At 34.8% G+C, this 18,760-nt stretch overlaps 2 protein-coding genes across 2 annotated transcripts; one reads left to right on the top strand and one right to left on the bottom strand.

Moving 5' to 3' along the window:
- The first annotated feature begins 657 nt into the window (after nucleotides 1-657).
- Nucleotides 658-7,080, top strand: LOC132166053 (BTB/POZ domain-containing protein At5g48800). Its single transcript, XM_059576804.1, has 4 exons — nucleotides 658-1,107; nucleotides 3,392-3,458; nucleotides 4,689-5,861; nucleotides 6,260-7,080. Exons 1-4 carry the CDS (start codon nucleotides 1,037-1,039, stop codon nucleotides 6,791-6,793), a joined length of 1,845 nt encoding a protein of 614 aa, XP_059432787.1. The 5' UTR covers nucleotides 658-1,036; the 3' UTR covers nucleotides 6,794-7,080.
- Nucleotides 7,081-10,723: 3,643 nt separating this feature from the next.
- On the bottom strand, nucleotides 10,724-14,287 carry LOC132165743 (cytochrome b5-like). Its single transcript, XM_059576421.1, has 3 exons — nucleotides 13,948-14,287; nucleotides 11,243-11,309; nucleotides 10,724-11,148 (listed from the first exon to the last, which is right to left on the bottom strand). Exons 1-3 carry the CDS (start codon nucleotides 14,035-14,037, stop codon nucleotides 10,898-10,900), a joined length of 408 nt encoding a protein of 135 aa, XP_059432404.1. The 5' UTR covers nucleotides 14,038-14,287; the 3' UTR covers nucleotides 10,724-10,897.
- Between the last annotated feature and the right edge of the window lie 4,473 nt (nucleotides 14,288-18,760).

Raw genomic sequence — 18,760 nt, forward strand, 5'->3', positions numbered from 1 at the left:
TTTCAACTATATTGATTGGTCAGGGGTCATATTTTTCGGTAGCGAGATTTTGGTTTAATTCTGTACAGGAATACTCCATTAGGTTGTAAGGGATTTGGATTTCATACAATAGGATTATTCTACATAAGAGTTTGTCAGAACCTTATTCACTTGAGTTGTCCAAACACTTACCAAACAAGTGAGATCTGGACAGATTCTAACATGAACTGTCTTATTACAGTGCAATATGACAACTTTATTACACGAGATCTTTATGCAATTTTATCACCCGAGAGCCCTATTTCCTAAATCTATCATGTTGAGAATAAGTCATGAATATCCGGAATTTAGGCAGCCATCTTGGACCATTGAGGTTCTTCGTTTAAAAGAAAAGAAAAGAAAAGAAAAGAACAAATCTTTTGATATTCATGTAAATAGTAGAAAACAACGGGCCAAGAAGCAAAATTGTAAAATGACAAAGAGAATATTTCACTTTTCAGTTTTCACCGTTAAAGGTGGGGGCAAAAGGTGAAATATGTCAAAAGTTGTCTAAAGCGAATAACTACTTTTTTGTTCCCGCTTTTTTTAGGCCCCTGTTCGTAATGAGTCATTTTGACTTTCCTGTTAACACTTCAGTCATTCACAAACACCTCCTTCTTTTGCGCCCTATTACCTGCTTAAATAAAGCCAAAATCTTTACCCAAAATAATAGTAAAGAAATTAACTAAATCCAAACTGTGAAGAAAAATATTGGGTTTTGGAGTGGAAGAGATTATGAACATTTTAATTGTGATATCAAAGCCTTAAAAAGAGGGGAGTATGACCCACAAGAGAGGCCCAGTTACTTTGGACAATTGCAATCCATGGCTTTGAACACCAACTGTTTGACGAAAATGGCCAAAGAAGAAGTTCACCAACAGCAACATCACCAACTGGGTCTCTGTCTTTGTCTCTCTCTTTCTCTCTCTCCCAGTTCACTCTCTCAACCTCACCACCAACACCTCTATCCTCTTTTTCTCTCTTTTTCCATTTTTCTCTCTGGATTTTCTTGCTCTCCATGGACCGAAGTGACAAGCAGCAGCAGCTGTCGTTGGCCAAGTGCGCGCGGCAGCGATGCAATGAAGAATGGTTTGTTTTATGCATTTGTTTTTTTTTCTATGTTTGAGTGTTGTAATTCACTCCAATTATCATATTTTTACTTATTTTTATTATAAGCATATATTTTCATTTCTTAATTGTTTGATATCTCGGTTTATGCCTTTTATCTTGTAATTAGTTCTTATTCCTGTTCATGTGTACTGGATGGCTAGTTTTTTATTCTATCGTTGCTGAAGTGATGCAATGAGTGATATGTTTTGATGTTTAATACACTTCAGTATCAGATTTTCAGTTACTGCCTTCCTTAAAATAAATTTAATAATTTGTATGCATGTATTTCTGTTTTAAAAAATGCTTGAGTGATGTGCTGAAAGGTTTGTTTGATGGTATTTCTATATTCTGATTGTATGATTTACTTCCAATTTTCTATCTTTTGTTCCTGATTTCTTCTTTTGCTGTTTGTGTGTATGATGATGTCTTTTGTTAATGTTAATGTGCTTTAGGTGTTGGTTCTTCATGTTTAACTTGAGAATATTTCACTAGTGTAAATTTTAATTTGTCACTAGTCCATGAGGTCAGGCATAAGCCTTAAAGCGTGAGGGATAAGTCATTACTGTAAAGTTTAACAGACCAGAAGAGAAGAACCGTGCAAGAAGAAATAGAATGCTGAAAATTGAGCATTCAGCAGTAAGAGTTGAATAGCTTTGTCCCCCCCAACCCCTAAAGAAAAAAAAAAGTTGTGTAATAAAGAGAGCATGGTATGCTATTAAAATCTCAAATTTGTATCCAAAAGGAAAATGCAAAACACAAGCCTGAAGAAATCTTGCTGGACTGTTGTATCACCAAAGGTCAAGATGCTTCATACGAGATCAACTAATTTTCATGTAAAAACTAGCAGATAATCTTTTTTCTTATTGTCGTAGTTTTGACCATGGTCAATTCTATCAATTAACTAATTGGTCCAGCTAGGAAAATGCCTATCCCATGTTAGCAGAAAAGATGTGCTATTTGAGCCTTAAGGATGCACCTAAACTAAAAGTAAAAGGCCTTTGGAGAGCCAACGTTAAGTATCTGCACCTTGGAGTGTTCTGTTGGTGCCTTACCTCAAGGCACTCCTTCTAAAACTTACTGGGAAAACCTACGGGTTGCAGCCTGGTTTACCCATCCCTTGACTTGGCTTTTCTACAATTAAATGTACTAATCCATAGTCTTTAATATATTGCACTTCTTTCGATCTTAATTGACTGAGTTCCTTCCTTTGTAACTAGAGTTTCCTTTTAGTTTTCTGTTAAATTAGTTTGTCCATTTTGAGTTTTCCACTTCTAGTGATACACATAGCACCCCCAAACTACCACCCCTTTGGCACTTAGACCATTGAAGTTTAAAATGTGACATTTGATCACCTCCAACTATCACCCTGTTACAAGTTACACCCTCCGTTAGCATTTGGGTTAAAATAAATGGAAAATGCCACATGTGCACCACAAGTGTATTTTCCCAAAACAAGAAAACAAAAAAAAAAAAAAAAATTCACTCTAATGATGCCATCTCTGCTTTATTTGCATATTCCTGTTACCTATCATTACTACTAATATTTGAGAACAAGCACTTTAAGAGACTAACATTAGAGATCCAAAGTGAAGGAATGAGTTCAATTTGTGATATGTGTGTACATATGGTACATATACACACATTAAACAATGTAAGTGTTATTGTTATAAGATTTCTTTTTCAGATTTAAGAATCTTTACAACACATAACGAATATATAAGGTTTTGTCGGCATTGATAAATATTTATAGTGTCTTGTTCTAATTTTGCAACTAAATTTATGGCTAATGATAGCTTTTGACTGTTGCATATAACATTTTAACAAATATGTGATTTCTTCCAAATGCTTTTGAACGTACAGTATTCCTTTCAGGTGTTAATGTATGTGGCTTACTTCTTTACCTTTTACCCTTCCAAATTGTGTGGTTATATTTCAATGGTAATAATTATTATAATATTTTAAGTGCTGATGCTCTAGAAACAGTGATTTCTTTATGTGTTAAATCAATAGATTATCACTAAACTCTTTATATTTTCTGACATAAATCTATAGGCTTAGAACTAGTGCTGATCCCTGAATCAGAATTACACTTCAATTAGTGTTGTTCACATGTATCTTTAAACAAGATAATTTTTGTTATTAGCTAGCGTCAGAGCAGGATCTAAAAGTTGTCAACTTAACCTGGAAACCCACTTGTTCATTTCTTCTATGGATGCAAATGCAATAATTCTTTTGTCAGTAATTGGCTGATAACCTGTTGTAGGATTTTTCGAGATGTTCCAAGTGATATTACCATAGAAGTGAGTGGAGGGACGTTTCATTTACATAAGGTAACTATCTGCCTTGTTTTATTATGAATTTGTTCGTTATATTCTGATTGAGAGCATGCGTCTTGTGATGGATGAAGCTTCTTTTATTTAGTTGTTGGCGATGCATATGTTTGAATGCAATTTCATTGTGGTATTCGCTTCAGCTGTATTATCTTTTGTAAACATAAAGAATGAGTTAATAGATGGCATTAAATACATACTATGTTTCAGGTGTGAAAATCTAGTTTGTTCTCTCTTTCTTGGGTATGCTTATGAATATCTGATGCAGGTATTATTTGCTAGTGAATATTACCTGACATCTGCCGTTGGGGTTTATCTCACTTGTAAGGTGTGGGATGGGGCTACAATTGGTCTTAAAGTCAAATTTCACCTCCAAAAAAACAAGGGGACTTGAACTCAAATTCAAGTTTGCTGGAATTGTGACTTAAATGGGAAAAGAAGAAGAATCAAATTGGAAGGAAAAAATATGTATGTCAGGGGAGGAAAATAAGAATATAAGAAAAGGAAAGCCATTGTCTCTCATTCTGATTGTCTCTGATTAATTGGGAGTAATCAACTATTTTGATTGTCCAGATATTTTGCTACTCATTGCATTTTTTTTTTTTTTTAACCACTAAAATATACACATAAAAGTTAGGTAAGCATGAACGTTTTCTATAATTGGAGATGTATGTTGCCAGAATTTTGAATATGAAATTCTTTTTAATTTGCTTTTTTTCTTCGTCATAAATTTCAAATAACATTTTCAAATTTAGTTTATTGTCAGAATTATATATTTCCACCAAACCTAACTTACAGATTGTCACAATTATGTTTTCATGAGGCACACACTCTTGGATTTGTGATGCTCTTGCTCACCTGACTTTACTAGTGTCATAGATTCTGTGGTTGGGTAACTTAACAGAACTGTAGCTGTGAAGCATCGTTTCCTATCATTGTGTACCTACTTAACTATCTTGAAAATGATTAACTAAAGGGCCAAGATTAGTTGCTGTACCCTAGACAATAACCTAGTTGCAGAAAGTACGACATTAGACATAAAGAGAGTGAGTGCCTATAACCTTCTCTTTCCATCAATTCTCCCACAAACCTCCACCACTAAAAGAAATCTAAAAAGAAGAAAGGAGCAAATAACCATTGGTTTAATTATAAGAAGTTGCTTTATGCATAGCAGTGATACTATTTTTTCATACTTTTCATGGTTTCAATTGTCTTGATTCTCAAATGCAGTTCCCTCTTGTCTCTCGAAGTGGGCGAATCCGAAAATTAGTTGCAGAACATAGGGATTCTGATATGTCAAGGGTAGAGCTTCTTAATTTACCAGGAGGTGCAGAGTCCTTTGAGTTGGCAGCAAAATTCTGTTATGGAATCAACTTCGAAATTACATCTATGAATGTTGCTCAGCTGTGCTGTGTTTCTGATTACCTTGAAATGACTGAAGAGTTTTCAAAAGATAATCTTAATTCTCGTGCTGAAGAATATATTGAGAGTATTGTTTGCAAGAACCTTGAAATATGTGTTGAGGTTTTGCAACAATGTGAAAACCTGCTCCCTCTTGCAGATGAGCTGAAAATAGTTAGCCGTTGCATAGATGCAATAGCCTCAAAGGCTTGTGCAGAGCAAATTGCTTCAAGCTTCTCACGCTTAGAGTACAGCAGCTCAGGAAGGCTTAACATGAACAGGCAAGCGAAGCGTGACGAGGACTGGTGGATAGAAGATATATCTGTTCTGCGGATTGACTTGTATCAAAGAGTCATGACGGCAATGAAGTGCCGTGGGGTCCGTCCTGAGAGTATTGGTGCATCCCTCGTTGGTTATGCCCAGAAGGAGTTGACAAAGAAATCCAGCTTATGGAATCCATCTAGCCAGGCAAAAGCTGATTTTCTTTCAGGTTCAAATGGGCATGAAAAACTTGTGGTTGAGACAATTGTCAGCCTCTTACCTGTTGAGAAACTTGCTGTTCCAATCACATTCCTTTTTGGACTTTTGCGAAGTGCAGTTATGCTTGATTGTACAGTTGCTTGTAGGCTTGATCTGGAGAGGAGGATTGGGTCCCAGTTGGATATTGCTACACTTGATGATCTTCTGATACCTTCTTTTAGGAATGCAGGCGATACCTTATTTGATGTTGATACAGTTCATAGAATTTTGGTAAATTTCTCACAGCAAGATGATAGTGAAGATGATATGGAAGATGCCTCTGTTTTTGAATCTGATAGTCCTCATTCACCTTCCCAATCTGCCTTGTTCAAAGTTGCAAAATTAGTGGATAATTACCTTGCCGAAATTGCTCCTGACGCAAATCTCAAGCTTGCTAAGTTCATGGTCATTGCAGAGGCTTTGCCGACACATGCACGCACCGTTCATGATGGCTTGTATCGAGCCATTGATATTTACCTGAAGGTATGTATTGCTCATCTTTGCTTGCAATTTTATCTGGACAAAAACATTGTGCAACATGAAACAGATTGATTGTGGAGGTGGCTTCCACTGCATATTACAGATACTTGATCTTGATTCTTGACAGGGAGCACTTGCCCAACGACTCCCCTCCTAAGACTTAATACAAGAAATAGTCATGATCAATTTCAAGAGAGAAGAAGAAGGAAAAAAAAAACTTGGCTAGTTCTACTTTTATCCAATAGGCAAACCAAGTTTTCTTTGAAATATATTTTGCTGGTGCTTCTACCACCTATTTGTAATTACCACTGAGATTGACAGGGAGTAAACAGAGTTTAATTATATTACCAATTGGTTTTTGGAATTTCCTTATATCTGATTTAAAGTAAATGCATGTTCAGGCACATCAAGGTTTACCAGAGTTTGACCGGAAGAAGCTATGCAAAATGATTGATTTCCAAAAGCTCTCGCAGGAAGCTGGTGCACATGCTGCACAAAATGAGCGCCTCCCTCTCCAATCTATTGTACAAGTGCTCTACTTTGAGCAAATAAGGCTTCGAAATTCCTTGAGCTGTTCGTATGGAGATGACGACCACAAGCCAATGCACCAGTCATGGCGGATCAGCAGTGGTGCGCTAAGTGCAGCAATGTCTCCACGAGACAACTATGCATCATTGAGACGAGAAAATCGTGAGCTAAAACTTGAGCTAGCGAGGTTGCGGATGAGGCTAAATGATCTGGAGAAAGAACATGTTTGTATGAAAAGGGATATGGAGAAGTCCAATTCTCGTAAGTTTATGAGTTCTTTCTCAAAGAAAATTGGTAAACTGGGCTTCTTTGGACATAGTTCTTCGAGGGGATCAAGTTCTCCATCAAAGTATTCGCATAGAACAGACTCTAAGGTTATTGAGAGAACATGTGCAAGCACAGAATAGGTAATTAACATCACTCGGTTTTTTTTTTTTTTTTCTTCCCTTGTATCTGTTGAGTATCTGCACGTCATGTTTGTGGTGGCCTTTTCACTTTATAATGTTTCTTTTTTCCTTTTTGGCCACCTTGTAAATGATTTCTGGTGCTTTGAGTTAGCAAGATAGGGGGCTCTTCTCGATTGCAAGTGATGGTTTTTGGTGGCTACTGCTTTGATGTTTATACATATTTAAAATACTTTTGATGTGACAATTAAGTTCATGATAAATGGTAAATTCTTTGGTACCATTCCATACATGCCTCTGGGCTCTGCATATCTCTGTTATATATCATTTGTTTTTTCCTCATAAGTAATTCTTTCAGTTAACATTGTAGTAATTTAAGAATGATTTATGAAATTCCAGAATAATCCCAACTAAAATTAATTTCAAGATGACTATTTTCTGCCTTTTCTTTTTCTCTTAAAATTTGCCTCATCTTCTCTCACCGAATTTCATTTTTCAATATAGTTTCCAAGTAATTCCTGAAATTCTTACTAGATTAAAACAGGCTTTTTCTTCCTTAATTTGCCCCTTTTCTTCCAGGTTAAATCCTCTACTAAATATTTTATATCGTTCTCAATGAAAAAGAGTGGGAATCCTGAAAATGTTGATAGACACAACAAAGTGTAATTATACCTATGACTGACCCAGTGAAAATTTTAAAAAGCTCTGAATGAATCTTGTTTGCAGCAACAATTGCAACGACTGTTACAACATTATTTTAGTAGTTGTTCCAAGAAAAACCTTTGCACTCCTAGCTTGTCTGTCAAACTTTTATTTGGTATAGTATCTGCAATTTCTTAATGATAGAGCTATAACTAACTACCAATTCTCGCTTTTGCATTGTCAATATGGGACCTGGATGTGTTTGAGGGGAAGTACATACATCTTGAATATAAAATATTATCTTGAGAATTACTGAATGAATTTAATTGTCTATGATGTTGAGGAGTAGGCCATGAATGACTTAATCATATGTGAAAAAATTAGTAACAGAAATTAGTGCTCTGTTAGGTTGCCAAGAGAATGGGTGAGGGAAAAACAATGGTGTTTGCTACACAATTTTTTTGTGCTTTTCTTTGTTACTGCATTTTTTTGTTGACATGAATGAACTTTCAAAAAAGATAAATTTCGATGGCTTGAAGTTACATAATGTAGGTGGTGTTACACAGAACAGATCAACATGACAAGTAAAGTGATTTATGCCGGTTGAGATATTCAATAACCACTGGATACATAGAATAAACAAAATTAAAGTAAAGACATCTTAATTGAGCTGTCACTGAATCCTATAGGGCCATAATCAAGCTACATAGAGAAAAAGTTTGAATAATCCAAGAGGCCTCACCAATTCAAGAAGTCTGCAAATTCTGTTGCAGATACTGGGGCTCTCCTTTGTCGCCGCTCATTATTGATTGGCAAGTCAAAAATGACCCTTAAATTAAGAAACTTACGGTAACTATCTGGTTTCCTTAGACAAGATTTCCACACAGTTACCTGTTTGCTAGTGCTACATTCAGACTCTAGGGCAGGATCTTTTGTTTTTGGCAATTTTGTACTGATGCTTTTACTGCCATATGGCTTTTGATAAGCATGAGGAAATCCAAGTTCAGTTCTTGGATCTTCCTGCGGTTTCTGCTTGATTATTTGTCGAGTTCTCTTGTATTCAGCAATCGCCTGAGACTGATACTCTACTTCGGAGTGCTTTTTGTGATTCTTGTCACGCTCGTGTTCCCAGGAGTTTAGTAGATCATTTAAATTCGTGTTCTTAAATTGATGCCTAAGGGTCGGGTTGTGGCTTAGGTGCATCGGTGTCACCCCAGCGTATGTTGTGATTTGCGAAGTTTGTATATGATGTTGTTGGTTGGCATGATTTTTTGGAGACTGCATTTGGCTTGAAGATGAACGTTGGCTTTAGTGCCCTTTGGCTTTTAGCAGTTTATAGATTTTGTGATTAGGAACAATGAAGAATACTTTACCAGGAACCAAAACTGCCTCAGCTTTAACCACAATCCATGGACACTCAAACACATCCGGTCGAATAACGGAGTGCCTGGGGTTCCTTCTCATCACTTCTGCAGCAGTTATAGGTTCTGTGTGAATCTCCACATATCTACCTGGGTGCACCAATTTGAGGACACCTTTTTCCCTTGTTGTAGCTCCCATTGTTTCTGCTTCCTTAGCAGATATGACTAAAGAAAATTCAATGGAGATCAGGGACTTTCAGGTAGCCCCTTTTTATCTTTTTATAGAGTCTCTCCTTTCACTCAATTACAAAAGTAGGCGGCAAAACCTATGAAGGGATCTTTGGAATGCATGAAGAGTTGGTTCCAATTGGGTAACTTGGTTCACTTCTAGAGATCTGAAGTTATCTTAAAAGATTAAGATCCTTTAGTCTTTTGTTTTCTTGTAACCGATCGAATACCATAGTTATGTTCATGCAGGTTGGCCGCAGGCTGTTCTTCTTGTCTTATGTTTTTTTCTTTGGATGAACACAAAAATGGTCTGTTACGCGGCAAAGAGGAAATAAGCTCATCTTTCTATGCTATTCTAAAGCACACGCTGATTAAGAGATACTTTTTCATCTTTTAACTTTAAAATTATGATACTCAATGAGCACATCCCAAATTGTATGAACTACTTGTATTCTTTCTTCACCATTAAGGCTTATATCACCAAGAGATAATTCATAGGGAAAAAAGGTTGAGAATAGGGAAGTCACAAGTGTGATATTCTTTCCTCACCATTAAGGCTTATGTCACCAAGAGACAATTCATAGGAAAACAAAGTTGAGAATAGGGTAGTCACAAGTGTGCTAGGCTCGTTCTCTGGAGTGGACTCAATTGACAAGCGAGTATGTTCTTCATATTATTGACCCAAATTCGAACCCCCTAATTTACCTAGTGCTTGGGTAAACAACTCAAGTGCTTAAAGTTTATTGTGTATTAGCATAAATAATTATGTGATTAGCTGTGCGTATGAAGTTTCTCCTCGTTATTTATAGTCTCCAACATGATCAATGGTAGACTTTTTGGTTCTCATGTGAAATATGTTAGTGAGGAAATTTGCAAGAATGATGAGGAGATATTTAAGTAAGGTTTTGGTATAGCAAATTGGACATCACTTAATCTTCTTTTCTTTTTTTTGATGAATACATCATTATCATTACTTAATCCTATTGATGATATTACTTAATAGTCATTAATAGGAACTCCTTTTGCATGGGAGAATTGCTTCACAAAGTCCGGATTTCAAACAAACGGAAAGTTATTTCAAAACCCAGATATGAAGTGGGAAATGGTCCATATCCCATGCATTTTTTGTGATTTTGTTTAAAAGCGAAATTTTTTTTTTCCCCTACAAAATCGCAAGGCCAAAACAAATTCTTGAGAAAATAAAGATAATGATTAAAATGAAGGGAAAGTCATAACCATCCTAGTTGCATGGCATCCATCACTCATAACTCAAAAGAAAGCAGGATTAAAGAAGAAAATTTCAACTTAATATAAATAAATATATATTAGTTAATTAATTGGGCTGAATTGTCAAGTCATCGAATTGGTTTACATAGATTTGGGTATGAATAAAACAACCAATAAAACTAATGTGAACAATATTATATGAATGACATAGTGGCCTAGAACACAACGGCTGGCCTTTTCCATTGGACATTAATGTGATTCATGCATGCTGTTGTGTCTTTTATCTTGTATGGGTGATGATGAAAAAATATCCTGAATTTTTTTAATAAAATATATCTATCATTCACTAAAGAACCCTAGGATTGTTTGTTTTACATCAACAAACTTAGATGAATAATGTATGAAACTACATTTTTATCCCAGAACAGAAAAAGCACATCACATGTCAGATTCCAGAGGAAAATTACTTTGGGGAGGAGGAAAACTAGAAAACAAGACATACACATTCCCAGAAAGAAGTCAAATATCAATTTCATCCCTTGATTTCAAGGGTTCCAGACACACAAAAAAACAAATAACAATGGATCATCCACCACATACATGAACTTATTGTAAGGATCTTTCTAATTTCCTCTTGTGGATTCAATAATTATGCAGATTTGGTATAGAAGCGAATGCCAACAGCCAAACCCAAGATTACAAGGGGAACTAGAAACTGGAGGAGCTTGATAATAAACTGCGGCGTCTTATCCGGATTGTAGTGAGGCTGTTTGGGAGCAGTGTATGTGACCTTGGTGGGGATGGTTGATGAATCAATATCTCCTACATAGTATTCATCCATCATGGCTTTTGCACTGCTACTGTGGCCAACATCCTCAAAATCATTAGTTGCATCCTTTCCTGCAAACCATAAATCATATTGTTGGCGGTATTAGCAGATGTTTGCAAATGCATAATTAAATGTATGCCAAAAATACTGCAACTTTTATAACACCTGTTGCAGATAACAAGACATCATCACCACCAGGATGGTCCTCCAAGAACTTTGTCACATTATATACCTGTTCCAGGCTTCCAGCACATTAGGATACAGTATTCATGGATATTGCAATTGGAAGACCACAATGCAGCATGACAAATCAAAAGAAAGCCAGGCATAATGAAGATCACCAATATTAAAGTTCACCCACCTCCACAAAATTGTCAATTAATCCTCAAATCTCAAGTTTAGTGAAGGGCTCCCACATAGCTCAAAGGCAATTTTCTTAGACACTAGGCATATAGGCTTTCTAGAGGTTTTACATGTCCCAAAGGAGAATGAACACTACATACAGTAAATTATTTGAATTTCTTTTTCCTCATTTTTCTATGAAGAAAAACAACATTTTTTAGTCTAGGAAATTCCATATAATTGTCACAACTATACCACCTTTTTATTAAATTATTTTCGCCAGTTGTAGAGGGGATTTCTAATTTTCTACCACGCTTTCTGAAATTAACAGTACACCCCTACTTGATAATGTAATTCCCACCCAATTACTTCTAGCTAAAGTTAGTCAATGATGACTTCAAGAAATACCAAATAATCGACAGTCCCATCCACGAACCTTGATTACACTAAAATGAAAGGAAAAGGGAGTCAATGATAGATCTTACTTTGTTCCTCAATTAAGAATAAAGAATAGGCAGCCAGCTAAGAAAAGCATTGTGATCTATAGTTACTAGGGTTTTAAGGTTCAATCCTCTTATAAATAAAGGTTATGATATAATTGTAAGACGGCCATTTGCTTATACCCTGAAAAGGCATTTCCATTGTTTCCCTTAAGAAACTTAGGTCTTGATGGACAATTGAAGGAAATCTTATTTCATGGCACTCCTGACTACGTCATAATGGTAACTTAATTGAGAAATGATACAAACAATACTTGGTGATCAAGAGGGGCCAGGAGAGAAGACCATGTACTTAATAATTTGCAGTAACACAAAAAATAACATACCAAAATCTCCCTCACATCAAAAGGCATTATAAAAATTCAACGGAATAACAAGTCTTGCAATGGCCTAAATGAGGAAATGAGCAAGCCTCTATATGCGATAAAGATTTGCTACACGAAAGGTATTAGAAAAAGATTACAAAGAAACAGATCTGCATCCTCTAGATTTCCTATGATAACCCCATCCCGGGGTTCTTAACGCTAGCCATTATTTTGAATTAAATGGTTTAAGATTTTGCCACCTCAACATACAATTTGATGAGATACATGAATTAAGGAAAAAAAAAAATTAAGGATTGTCTAAAGGTAATAATTTTTGAAATGACAAAATCTGAATCATTAACTTAAAATAATAGTTAAGATTTAAGAACTCTGCCGTGGAGTTGCTCTAGGAAATTTAGAAGATCATAATCCGAGAGACACAATGCCTCCATAGATAATGCTGGCTAAATTAATTCATTAAAAGATCAATAATATAGGAGAAAAGAAGAAAAGATTGTAAACAGCCAATTGCTTTGGATTCAGTATATGAGCAATCAAAGAAGAAGCACCAACCAATCCATCTAGCCATTAAATAAGTGACACATTTAGGAGAGATTGGAACATTTTGATCCAAGTAATCAGTCAAAGAGTTTCATATATTTACACACTTCTAATTTTTCTACTATCGGATTATAAAAAGCATGGCAAATGAAACCTTAGGCTCTGAACATGTCCATTTAAGAACTGAGCCTTCCAACACCCTCTAGAGAATGTTTGGATAGAAGATTATCCTGTTTTTATTCATGACACTGTAATTGGTGATCGAGATGCTTTGTCTTGATTTTAATGAAAGCTATGAAATTTTCACACCAAAAAAAAAAAGAAAATTAAAAATAACTGAGCCCTCCTTTCATAAGTGGAGCACTGAATAAACTCTTGATTGAAAAATATGTTGATTGATATAGTTTAAACCTTTCTGTGGTGATCATGGATAAAGTTGAAAAAAATATGGTTGAGAATTATCTTCACCAACCTCTTTCCTTATGATATCAAACGAAGTCTCAATATTCAAATTGGGGACCATGCATATCACACATCAACCAATCAATTAAAAACCAATCCCGAGTACAACGAAATAAAAATAATATGAGATAGTTATTTGAAAAAAATATGGTTGAGAATTATCTTCACCATCCTCTTTCCTTGTGATATCAAACAAACTCTCAATATTCAAATTGGGGACCATGCATATCACACACCAACCGATCAATTAAAAACCAATCCCCACTACAACGAAATAAAAATAATATGGTAAACTAACTATCTCACTTTTCTATCCTTTTGATCTTGCATGTCGGAGACCAGTCAATTTCAGGTCCCAACATTTGCAAGCCAGTTACTTGTACAAGAAATAATATTCTCTTATAAAGATGTAAGCACTCAGATTCTTGTATTTCAACCGTTACATGATCAGATCTTACACACACAAAGAGGCCAAGATTTATGAAAAACAACAATACCAAGCAGAATTGCGAATCAAACACACACAAAAACAAAAAAGGAACTAAGCCCAACACACAAAACGATAGCTTCCAAACCCAGATCGAATTCCTGGTGTATGTCTTGTCCATTGAAAAACAACAACATTATATTCTCAATTGTCGAAAATATCACAGAAAATATACAAGACCCAGGTTCCATTACACGGAGATATATGACATACCCTGCCGAAAATGACAAGCCAGCAGTCCTTGGGGCTGTTGTGCTCAGCAACCTCAGGTAGAGTGTAGACCTTGCGCTCTCCACCACCCATTGTTCCCAAGAGAGCAAGATTATTACCCAAATTCCCTCCTCCCTTCAAAGACTTCGAAACTGATCAGAGCTTGCGCAATGTGAAAGGCTTTGCGTGGATTTGAAAGAAAAACAGAGAGGAGTTGGGTTGGTGAAGTCAAAAGCAGATTTGAATGAGATATATAGTGGGTTGGTAACTGGTACGAGTCGGATGGCTTGTCACCAACCACCTCGTCTAGATGGTGCGGCTCATGGGATCTCTTCTTCTGCCTAATCAAATTGTCTTTCAATTTTATAGCCGGCGTTATTGAATTTTTTTTTTTTTTTTTTAAATCCTATAAACCGGACGGAGGAGAGAAATTTTCTCATTATCCAATTGTACTTTCTCTTTTTTTAGTCGGGAAAGATAACAAAAAATGCTCAAATAGATTGAAGGGATCATCAAAGATTGAAACTTTCTATCTAAAGTTCCTAATCTTGATAGCATTTTTATTTTATGTATGGAAAATGCTAGGGAGCCAAATAAATAAATCCAAAAAAAAATTTAAATTGACATGGCAATGATTTTTAAATTAAAAAAATGTAATTCTATCTCCCTTGTCTGTCACTTACGGTCTACCACGTCAGTTTAAAAATTTTTTTAAGTTCATTTGTTTGACTCCTTAGCACTTCCCTTTACGTATTGGGATACCAACCAAATTCGAGAAGGAAAATTAGATGAGGGTTATTTTATAAAAATCAAGTAAGAGAAATAAGATTAATTTTTTTATAAAAAAAAATTATAAAATAATATTCACATGAGATTAGGATGGCACAAGAAAAACATCAAGAGAGTACCTAAATAAGAAGTAATGATAAAGTCCTCCTAGAGTCCTCTCAAATGCGATATGGCATTTAAAATTACCATTGAATTTGAAATGATCATTATTAAATTTTGATTTATTGATAATATTAAATGTCACATCATATTTGAGAAGACTTTAATCTTCCTTATATCATTACTCGTCTAGACATCGATGAGTACAAAAATGAACAAAAAGTTACCTTTTTATTAGCTTTTGATCTTAAATAATTATGGAGGGTCAAAAAAAGGGGGAAATTAGGTAAGGATTATTCTGTTTTTGATCATTTTGACTTCAACCCAAATTTTCAATTTGGTCAATTTCAAATTTGAGTTTCGGTTCACTCTAAATTCGAAGAATCTTTATTTGTTAAATAGATGGTTTTGAAAATACAATTTATGCCTCCAATAAAAAATTTTAAAATGTATTAAAAAAAAAAAAAGGTGAATTAATAGCTTAACAAGCCACGGTGGTGATCGTGACTCACCAAGCCACCCTATAAATAGGGTGGCTTGGGTAGTGGCTCACAGTCACCCCTTAAGAGCATAGTTGGTCTCAATCGAAGAGGGTAACGTGAACCACCTTTAATAGTAAGGTATCTCCCGCCTACACCCTAAATTGCTACGGGCATGGGTAGATGATGCTTAGGCCACCTATTGTCCGTTTGCCTCAGACATTATTTTATTTTCACGTTCATTTCTGTTATCTATTTGCATATTATTATTCTCTACACTCATTCACACTGATTGATGTTATGTGTTTTAAGTGACTTTTCTTTTTAAGAATTTTTTGAATTTAAATTAGGTCCAAAACTTAAGTTTTAATTCTATCAAATTGAAAACTTTGATCTTAAAGTAAAAAAAAAAAAAAAAATGTGTGTTGTGGTTCAATAGTAATTAGTAATGAACTAGTCTTTTACATTACAAACAAAATTACAGAACATTAGATCATAAAAGAATATGAACATGACAAAAAGATTGTTTGTTGGGACATCAAATTCAGCCACCTTAATTCCTCACATTTATCTTTTATTTCATATTTTATTTAAGTTGTGTTGAATATTGACAAAGAAAAATTGGCTAGGGTAGGTGAGTCATAAAAAATAGGCTGTGCCATGCTGCCGCCTGCCGCATTGAGTTGGGCATTCTAACGAGAGAGTAGAGTATTATTACAAAGCTATCAAATAAAATTATGTAGATAATTTCTTTCTTTGTTTGTAATGTCCCATTTGGATACTATTTTATATCTTTTCTTTTTCTTTTTCTTTTTTGGAAATACTCGTTTGTATTAAGTCATTTTCATAAGTGTGATACCCCAGCTTGCGATTGATAAATAATTTTTTTTTTTTTTTAATTATGGACAAATTATACATGCAGAAATTTTGTTCAAGTGAGGGGAATATTGATGAATATGGTCATAGGAGTTGCTGGTACAATAGAGTTTTTAGTTGGATCATTGAGGTTTTGCAACACCATTACTCTTAGGCATTTCTAGTTCACTTTAGGTGTTGCACCACCTTAATGGTCCAACAAAAGAGTAATGATGCATTTACTCATACATCTTTATACTTATTTTCTCCTGCTCATAGGTTGCTTTTAAAACCTTCATTTGATATAAAATAAAAATTATTTAAATTTTAATTTAATGGTAGTTTGAAAAGTCACATATGGGTATGAATAAATGGGTGCGGAGAAATAGGATTAAGTATAGCATTATTCAATGCGTAAAGGTAGGACGGCCAGTAGCTTGATTAGGTAAAAATAAAATAAAAATCTCAAATTTACAAATGAAATCTACTAATTGAAAGTTTTTTTTTTTTTTAACAAGTTAATAATTAGGGTAAAGTCCACTTAACCCCCTCAAACTACCACTCCAATGACAATCTACCCCTCAAACTATCAATTACAACTATTTACCCCCAAAACTACCAAAACAATGACAATGTATCCCCAATGCTAGCAAAATGATGAAATTACCCCTATAGAATTTTTAATAAGACAAAAATACCCTTAAAATTTTGAAAAAAAAAATTAAATTTTAGTATTTTTGTTTTTATTTTAGTAAGGGTAATTTAATCATTTTGTTAAAATTGGGGGTACATTGTCATTGTTTTGGTAGTTTTGGTGATAAATTGTCGCAATTGATAGTTTTTTTTTGAAGGGGGGAAGGGGGGTTAGATTGTCATTTGAATGGTAATTTGAAGGAGTTAAGTGGGCTTTACTCTAATAATTATTTGAGTTCGGCCAACTAAATGTTAAACCAATGGAGTTAAACCCTATGTTAAATTTTATAAAAATGTTATTTTGTATTATAGTGTTATTCTCATGTACCTCTTTGCTGAGTTAACATGTTTCATCTGCCCAATATATACATACACAATGTGTTGATAATAGTTTTTCAAGGAGTGACTTTGCATAGAATCTGAATAGTCATTGATCTACAAAAGAAAGAAAATAGGATAAGAGCTGCCAGGTTGTGCCAGTGGAGATAGCTTCGATGCCTAAGTCAATATGTGATTTGAGAGAAAGAGAGCAAGTGAGAAAGAAATAGCTTGAGAGTGATTATCAAATAATGAATTGGAACTTCCATTTTAAAGGCATTAGGTAGCAATTGTCGTTCCTTAATTCTCGGCCCCACGTTCCCGATGATCCACTATATGCAATGCTAACGAAGTGGATTGTAGGTTGCAGGTTGCTCCAAGATCATGAGATCATGAAGTGTGTTAGTGGGTGGCATGGCCACACTTGCTTTGGATGTGGGTTCCCAATTTATGCTTAGGACCACATGTCTCGGTTTGACGTTGACAGCTGGACCACGTTCTAATGAACATGGGATTTGGCTTGGATGTTGGGAGTATGCCACGTTCAAGGATGAACGTGGCCTTTCTTTACTTGGTTGAAGGACCATTGTGAGCTAGTTTATTCTCAGTCTGGGCCGACTCTCAATGGGCTATATTGGACCGGGCCTAGAGATATGTTGGGTTTAAGGTGGCCGATTCATTACCTAACATAATGGATCAAGCAGCCAAACAATGAAAATATATACGAGATAGACGCTACAATGTAATGGAATATTGCATGGCGAAAGAAAGTAGAAGAAAAAGTATGGCTTGCGTACATTAAAACCAAGTTTGGTTCAACTTTTTCTAATGAAATTTCGGGTAGCCCCTAGAGAATTTAAAGGCAAGGACTTTTGGCTAAATATTTTGCTGATAATTATGTTGCAAGGGAAATTAAGAAAAGGTTTAAGTTTCTATTACGTTTTTAAAGATTAGTGATAAAAGAATATTTTGAAGCTTCAAATTTTCTATATGAGCTTATTGAATGAGAAAAAAAAAATGAGGTACATATTTTTAAATGATGGTAAAATGGTATTTATTGGAGATACTAAAATTTCCATACAAAATCTATACTCATTAGACAAAGGATATTTGATCATTCGTAAAAGTAAGAGTAATGGTATGTACTCAATTCACGTTACAGTTTCATACAACTAAGCTAATATTATAATGTTAACAAATCATTGAATCAATCTTTAGAGTTGTGCTATACATCACACTGGTGTGAGTGAACAATATTCACGTTGGGTAAACAATATATACGGTTTTGAAAAAATTCACTAATTTCAAAATATTTCAAATATTCTTGGTGATAGTTAGGAGTAATAATTATTAACATTCTTGCTCTGCTAGTTAACGCGCTTTGGACGAATTTTTTTGTTGTTTAGCCCACAAGATCTCCATCAACAATTAAATAATTGATGCAGTGCAACTTGACTTTGATATCAATTAATGCAGCGTGTAGTGATTAGTTTGCCAAGACAAACAAGATAAGAATCACAACTCTTCTTAAAACTAATACTCAATCAAGGATTTAATGTTGATAGAAAAGAAAACCACTCTTA

The sequence above is a fragment of the Corylus avellana genome, chromosome ca11 (genome assembly GCF_901000735.1).
Source record: "Corylus avellana chromosome ca11, CavTom2PMs-1.0".
In the NCBI taxonomy this organism is placed as follows: Eukaryota; Viridiplantae; Streptophyta; class Magnoliopsida; order Fagales; family Betulaceae; genus Corylus; species Corylus avellana.

Excerpts from the sequence above, each read along its gene's own strand:
- LOC132166053 (XM_059576804.1), top strand. The coding sequence starts at position 1,037 with ATGGACCGAAGTGACAAGCAGCAGCAGCTGTCGTTGGCCAAGTGCGCG. Across the intron at positions 1,108-3,391 it reads CAGCGATGCAATGAAGAATG|GATTTTTCGAGATGTTCCAA; the intron begins GTTTGTTTTATG and ends AACCTGTTGTAG. Across the intron at positions 5,862-6,259 it reads CCATTGATATTTACCTGAAG|GCACATCAAGGTTTACCAGA; the intron begins GTATGTATTGCT and ends ATGCATGTTCAG.
- LOC132165743 (XM_059576421.1), bottom strand. The coding sequence starts at position 14,037 with ATGGGTGGTGGAGAGCGCAAGGTCTACACTCTACCTGAGGTTGCTGAG. Across the intron at positions 11,310-13,947 it reads GGCTTGTCATTTTCGGCAGG|GTATATAATGTGACAAAGTT; the intron begins GTATGTCATATA and ends AGCCTGGAACAG. Across the intron at positions 11,149-11,242 it reads TGTCTTGTTATCTGCAACAG|GAAAGGATGCAACTAATGAT; the intron begins GTGTTATAAAAG and ends TATGGTTTGCAG.